This window comes from Heterodontus francisci, chromosome 28, assembly GCF_036365525.1.
Source record: "Heterodontus francisci isolate sHetFra1 chromosome 28, sHetFra1.hap1, whole genome shotgun sequence".
Classification (NCBI taxonomy): Eukaryota; Metazoa; Chordata; class Chondrichthyes; order Heterodontiformes; family Heterodontidae; genus Heterodontus; species Heterodontus francisci.
In genome coordinates this window covers 1,685,430-1,691,986 of record NC_090398.1, presented here as the reverse complement: position 1 = coordinate 1,691,986, position 6,557 = coordinate 1,685,430, and the positions used below count along the sequence as shown (strand labels likewise).

General features: G+C 53.0%; 1 protein-coding gene across 1 annotated transcript; it reads left to right on the top strand.

Moving 5' to 3' along the window:
- The first annotated feature begins 2,730 nt into the window (after nt 1–2,730).
- LOC137345262 (membrane-spanning 4-domains subfamily A member 4D-like) lies at nt 2,731–6,279 on the top strand. Its single transcript, XM_068008735.1, has 6 exons — nt 2,731–2,928; nt 3,061–3,171; nt 3,573–3,629; nt 4,846–4,980; nt 5,817–5,936; nt 6,157–6,279. Exons 1-6 carry the CDS (start codon nt 2,731–2,733, stop codon nt 6,277–6,279), a joined length of 744 nt encoding a protein of 247 aa, XP_067864836.1.
- Nucleotides 6,280–6,557: the final 278 nt, after the last annotated feature.

The following is a 6,557-nucleotide window of genomic DNA, read 5'->3' as shown; positions in this document are numbered from 1 at the left end:
AGGGTTGTCGGGGCTGGAGGAGGTTACAGAGATAGGGAGTGTTGTCGGGGATGGAGGAGGTTACAGAGATAGGGAGGGTTGTCGGGGTTGGATGAGGTTACAGAGTTAGGGAGCGGTGTAGGGGCTGGAGGAAGTTACAGTGATAGGGAGTGTTGTAGAGACTGGAGGAGGTTACAGAGTTAGGGAGGGGTGTAGGGACTGGAGGAGGTTACAGAGATAGGGAGGGTTGTAGGGACTGGAGGAGTTTACAGAGATAGGGAGTGTTGTTGGGACTGGAGGAGGTTACAGAGATAGGGAGGGTTGTAGGGACTGGAGGAGTTTACAGAGATAGGGAGTGTTGTTGGGACTGGAGGAGGTTACAGAGATAGGTAGGGTTGTAGGGACTGGAGGAGATTACAGAGATAGGGAGGGTTGTAGGGGCTGGAGGAGTTTACAGAGATAGGGAGGGTTGTAGGGACTGGAGGAGGTTACAGAGAAAGGGAGTGTTGTAGGGGCTGGAGGAGGTGACAGAGATAGGGAGTGTTGTAGGGACTGGAGGAGGTTACAGAGAAAGGGAGTGTTGTAGGGGCTGGAGGAGGTTACAGAGATAGGGAGTGTTGTAGGGACTGGAGGAGGTTACAGAGATAGGGAGGGTTGTAGGGACTGGAGGAGGGTACTGAGATAGGTAGTACTTTATGGGCCAGAGTGGGAGTCAGTGTGGGTCAGTGAACACAGGGGGTGAGGGGTGAATGGGACTCAGTGTGAGTTCGGACACGGGGCAGGGGGCTTTAGCAGAGTTTCGGATGAGCTGAAGTTTACGGAGGGTAGAATGTGGGAGAGCAGCCAGGAGAGTGTTGGAATAGTCAAGTCTGGAGGTGACAGAGGCAGGGATGAGGGTTTCAGCAGCGGATGAGCTGAGACAATGGTGGAGACAGGCCATGTTACAGAGGTGGGAATTGGACTGTTTCCTACGCCATCCAATGTTGCTTTCCCTAATAATATATTTATCAGTAGACGAGAGATGTTGAACGTTCTTCCAGCTGCTGGCACTGTAAAGACAGCTGAGAGACAACACATCGCTGGTCACCAGATTCTGTTGCCTGGCGACTCCTCTCCTTCCAAGTAAATTGATAAGTTCGCTGCATCAGTCAGGTAGTATTATCCGTCTTCCTACCATCACCCCGGCACTGTCCCTCCATTCTCCTCACACGCTCGGGCGAGCAGTGACCTTGGTATTGGAGTTCTTGGAGGAGGAGACTGCCTCAGTTGGAGCTGACACTGACTGAACCAACGCTGAGGTGAGTTTGCACCCGATTTCAGTGCATTTCTATCTTCGATCAGCTGTCTCGAAATCCCCCCTCGCCAAACCTGGACCTTCTGGGGCAGGGCAATTTGAGAGTAGGATACTGTCGGAGGGTCAGTACTGAGGGAGTGCTGCACTGTCGGAGGGTCAGTACTGAGGGAGTGCCGCACTGTCGGAGGGTCAGTACTGAGGGAGTGCTGCACTGTCGGAGGGTCAGTACTGAGGGAGTGCTGCACTGTCAGAGGGTCAGTACTTTGGGAGTGCCGCACTGTTGGAGGGTCAGTACTGAGGGAGTGCTGCACTGTCGGAGGGTCAGTACTGATGGAGTGCCGCACTGTCGGAGGGTCAGTACTGAGGGAGTGCTGCACTGTCGGAGGTTCAGTACTGAGGAGTGCTGCACTGTCAGAGGGTCAGTACTGAGGGAGTGCTGCACTGTTGGAGGTTCAGTACTGAGGGAGTGCTGCACTGTCCGAGCGTCACTACTGAGGGTGTGCTGCACTGTCAGAGGGTCAGTACTGAGGGAGTGCTGCACTGTCCGAGCGTCACTACTGAGGGTGTGCTGCACTGTCGGAGGTCCAGTACCGAGGGTGTGCCGCACCTTCGGAGGGTCATTGCTGAGGGAGTGCTGCACTGTCAGAGGGTCACTACTGAGGGAGTGCTGCACTGTCGGAAGATCAATACTGAGGGAGTATTTGATTGTTTGTGAAGCACTTTGTGTTTGTCATGAGGTGTGCAAATCTCCAGATAAACACAACTCTTTTTAACTGTCTTTCTTCTCATCTTCCTCCGTCCCTCGCTCTCTCAAACCCTCGCTCCCTGGTTCTCTCCATCGCATGCTCCTTCCCTCCCTGTCCCCCTCTTTCCCACTTACTTTCTCCCTCTCTCTGGCTCCACTGTCTCACTGCATCCCTCATTCTCACCCTCCCTCCCCTCCTTCCTCACTCTATGCCTCATTCTTATCCTCACTCCCGCTACCGCTCCCTCCATCTCTCCCTCTCTCCCTCCATCACTCGCTCCCTCCCTCTCTCCCTCCGTCACTCACTCCATCATTCATTCTCGCCCTCCCTCCCTTCGCCTCTCGTGTTCCCTACCCCCGCCCTCTCACCATCCCTCATTCCCACTTTGCCTGTCTCTTCCGCTATCCCTCGCTCTGCCCCTCTCCATCTCTCCATCTCTCCATCGTTCTCTTCTTTGCTCACTCGCTCATTCTCACCCTCCCTCCCTCGCCTCCTTCCTCCTCCCTCCCTCCCTGACTCCCTGCCTCATTCTCACCCTCCCTCCCTCGCCTCCTTCCTCCTCCCTCCCTCCCTGACTCCCTGCCTCATTCTCACCCTCCCTCCCTTTAACTCACCCCCCCCCCCCGTTCCCTCTCTCCCTCCCTTCATCCCTGGCCGTCCCCTCCTCCCACCATCCCTAACGCCTCCTCCCTTTCTAACCCGCAGGCAAGGATGTCGGCGGCCGGATTCGCTGGTGACAGGGTTCCCGTGGTGACGAACCTGTACCCTTCGACCCCGCCCAGCGGCCTGCTGGGTATGGTGGACGGCCAGCCGCGGGAGGGCCAGGGGTCGCACACCAGGCCCGGGGGGCACAGCCGGGGCTTGCAGGGCTACGAGAAGATGCTGCGGGGCGAGCTGAAGGCCCTGGGAGTAAGTACCCGGCCTACCGGCCCCTTTCGGGCTGTTGTGTCTGTCCGTTGACGTCCGTGGCTAACGCAAAGCAATGACCTCTGAACTCTCCCCTTTGACCCCCCCCGCCCCTGCCTCCCCTCCCCCACACAGGTGACCCAGATAATGGTGGGGATCGTCCACTTCACGTTCGGGATCCCCCTCTTCCTGAGCCTCCTCTCCACCACGGCCATCATTGGAACACCATGGTGGGGCGGCCTTCTGGTGAGTGAGCGCTCGGCCTGCGATCGGTCCTCCGTTAACCGGGCGTTGCGTGGGTGCCGGGGTTTCCAAAATGGCGGGCAGGGAGAGTGCGCCAACGCCCTGTGGGTGAGGTGACTGAAGAGGCGTCCTCTCCTGAACTCGGTGTTCGCTCCTGGAGCTGACCTCCCCAAGTGGCTCATTCCGAGGCCCTCGGGGTGATTCGGGGGGCGGGAGGGGGGGGATGTGGGGTCGTTACCCACCCCCTCCCCACTCTTCACCCCCCCCCCCCCCCCCCCCTCCGAGTGTTGGCCTGTTGGGCTCACAGGCTGGAACTTTCCGGAAGGGTGCCAAGTGGTAATGGCATGTTAGTGACTGATGGGCCCCTTCGCTCGAACCACGTCTCATGCCATCTCGACCAACAGTTTATCATTTCAGGCTCGATGTCGGTCGCAACAGAAAGGAGGCCACATAGGTGTCTGGTAAGTGTGTAAAATGATGGAGTGTGCAAAGTGTCAGGCTGTGTGTGTGTGTGTGTGTGTGTGTGTGTGTGTGTGTGTGTGTGTGTGTGTGTGTGTGTGTGTGTGTGAGAGAGTGTGTGTGTGAGAGAGTGTGTGTGTTTGAGTCTGTGAGTGTGAGTGTGTTTGAGTCTGTGTGAGTGAGTGTGAATGTGTGTTTGAGTGACTGTGATTGAGTGTGTGAGAGTCTGTGTGTTTGAGTGTGTGTGTGAGTGTGAGTGTGAGTGTGAATGTGAGTGTGTGTGAGTGTGAGTGTGTGAGTGTGTGTGTGAGTGTGAGTGTGTGTGAGTGTGAATGTGAGTGTGTGTGAGTGTGAGTGTGAGTATGAGCGTGTGTGAGTGTGAATGTGAGTGTGTGTGAGTGTGAGTGTGAGTGAGTGTGTGTGTGAGTGTGTGTGAGTGAGTGTGTGTGTGAGTGTGAATGTGTGTGTGAGTGTGTGAGTGTGAATGTGTGTGTGAGTGTGTGAGTGTAACTGTGTGTGTGAGTGTGTTTGAGTCTGTGTGAGTGAGTGTGATTGTGTGTTTGAGTGACTGTGATTGAGTGTGTGAGAGTCTGTGTGTTTGAGTGTGTGTGTGAGTGTGAGTGTGTGTGTGAGTGTGAATGTGAGTGTGTGTGAGTGTGAGTGTGAGTGTGAGTGTGAGTGTGTGAGTGTGTGTGTGAGTGTGAGTGTGTGTGAGTGTGAATGTGAGTGTGTGTGAGTGTGAGTATGAGTGTGTGTGTGAGTGTGAATGTGAGTGTGTGTGAGTGTGAGTGTGTGAGTGTGTGTGAGTGTGTGTGAGTGAGTGTGTGTGTGAGTGTGTGTGTGAGTGTGTGTGAGTGTGAGTATGAGTGTGAATGTGAGTGTGTGTGAGTGTGAGTGTGTGAGTGTGAGTGAGTGTGTGTGTGAGTGAGTGTGTGTGTGAGTGTGAATGTGTGTGTGAGTGTGTGAGTGTGAATGTGTGTGTGAGTGTGAGTATGAGTGTGTGTGTGAGTGTGAATGTGAGTGTGTGTGAGTGTGAGTGAGTGTGTGTGTGAGTGTGTGTGTGAGTGTGAATGTGTGTGTGAGTGTGTGAGTGTGTGAGTGTGAATGTGTGTGTGAGTGTGTGAGTGTAACTGTGTGTGTGAGTGTGTGAGTGTGCCGTTCTGTCTGACTGTAATATTCAGGGTATCTGATTTACCCCTCTGTCTGCCTCCTCTGCAGGTTGCTGGCTGCTTGGCGATGAACATTGTCAGCTCGGTGTCGGCTGCAATCGCAGGATTCCTGTACTTCGCAGACTTATTCCTTGAATCCTGTTCACACCTCCACCTGTGCCTGGAGCTCAGGGACATGTTCGATGTGAGTACAGTCTGTTATTGTACAGTGTGTGTGTGTCAGTAATGGTGGCAGCTTTTGTGTGTATCTCTCTCTCCGTTTCTCTGCCTCATTCTCTCTCACTCTCTAGTTTTCTCTCACTCTTTGTCGCTCTGTGTCTCTCTTGCTCAGTTCATGTTTCTCTTGCACACTGTCTTCACTTACTCTCTCTGACAATCACTCTCTGTCATTCACTCTTTCTCACACTGGTCACTGTGTGTCACAGGGTGTCTCACTATGTGTCACTGTATCCCAGTGTGTGTCACAGTCTGTCACACTGTCTGTCACTGTGTATCACTGTATGTCACTGTAGGTCACTGGCCCTCACTGCGTCTCACTGTGTGTCACTGTGTTTCACTATGTGTCACTGTGTTTCACTGTACCTCAGTGTGTCTCACTGTATATCACTGCGTGTCACTGTGTGTCACTGTATGTCGCTGTATCTCACTATGTCTCACTATGTGTCATTCATCTCACTGCGTGTCACCATGTGTCACTGTATCTCACTGTATGTCACTGCGTGTCACTGAGTTTCACTGTATCTCACTGTGTATCACTGCGTGTCACTGCGTGTCACTGAGTTTCACTGTATCTCACTGTGTATCACTGCGTGTCACTGCGTGTCACTGAGTTTCACTGTATATCACTGTGTATCACTGCGTGTCACTGCGTGTCACTGAGTTTCACTGTATCTCACTGTGTATCACTGCGTGTCACTGAGTTTCACTGTATATCACTGTGTATCACTGTATATCACTGCGTGTCACTGAGTTTCACTGTATCTAACTGTGCCTAACACTGTATATTTTGATCCGGCTCAGATTTCCACCTCTCTGAAGGTGATACTCCTGATGTTCGATGTGCTCGAACTAGTTCTTGCTCTCACTGTTTCCACCTTCACCTGCCGTGGCCTTCGATGCTGCATGACTGACAGTACAGTGGTAAGGAACCTCTGACGGAGACTCAGCTCTGTTGTCCAATGTCTGCGGGGAGGCTGAGAGTGGAGAAAGTTGGGTGGTTTCTCTGAATGAGTATATCAGCCAGCGAAAGCAGTGGGATAATGTGTAGCTGCGTTTGATGTGTAGTCACTGCGGGAAACCCACAGACCATGCCGCCCAGTTATTACCCAGCATTAACCCTTTCCTTTTCTCTTCCTTACAGCCTGCAGTCGTGATCCACACCATCATGCACCCAGGTGCCTATCCGGTCTCCTACACAGGATCACACTCCAGTGTGAACCCATCTTATAACCCTGACTTCACACTCAGTGAGAAGATTGTCTAATGAAAACTTGACATCTGTGAAGACTCCGTCTGCGAGGGGAGGGTCTGGCTCTGCACCAAACAATGTCAAGACTGCATTTTCACAGACTTTAGCACAACCCGCATTCGAACAAACTTTCACAAAATTACATTGGTTCACATTTAGACACACTCACACTGAAACACACACACACTGAGATAAACACTTAGACACACTCACACTGAGATAAACACTGAGACACACACACTGAGACACACACACTGAGACACACACACTGAGACACACTCACACTGAGATAA

What these genes read in the sequence shown, in the direction of transcription:
- LOC137345262 (XM_068008735.1), top strand. Translation starts at nt 2,731, where the DNA reads ATGTCGGCGGCCGGATTCGCTGGTGACAGGGTTCCCGTGGTGACGAAC. An exon ending in GCGAGCTGAAGGCCCTGGGA is followed by an intron (nt 2,929 to 3,060) that starts GTAAGTACCCGG and finishes TCCCCCACACAG; the next exon opens with GTGACCCAGATAATGGTGGG. An exon ending in GCATGACTGACAGTACAGTG is followed by an intron (nt 5,937 to 6,156) that starts GTAAGGAACCTC and finishes TCTTCCTTACAG; the next exon opens with CCTGCAGTCGTGATCCACAC.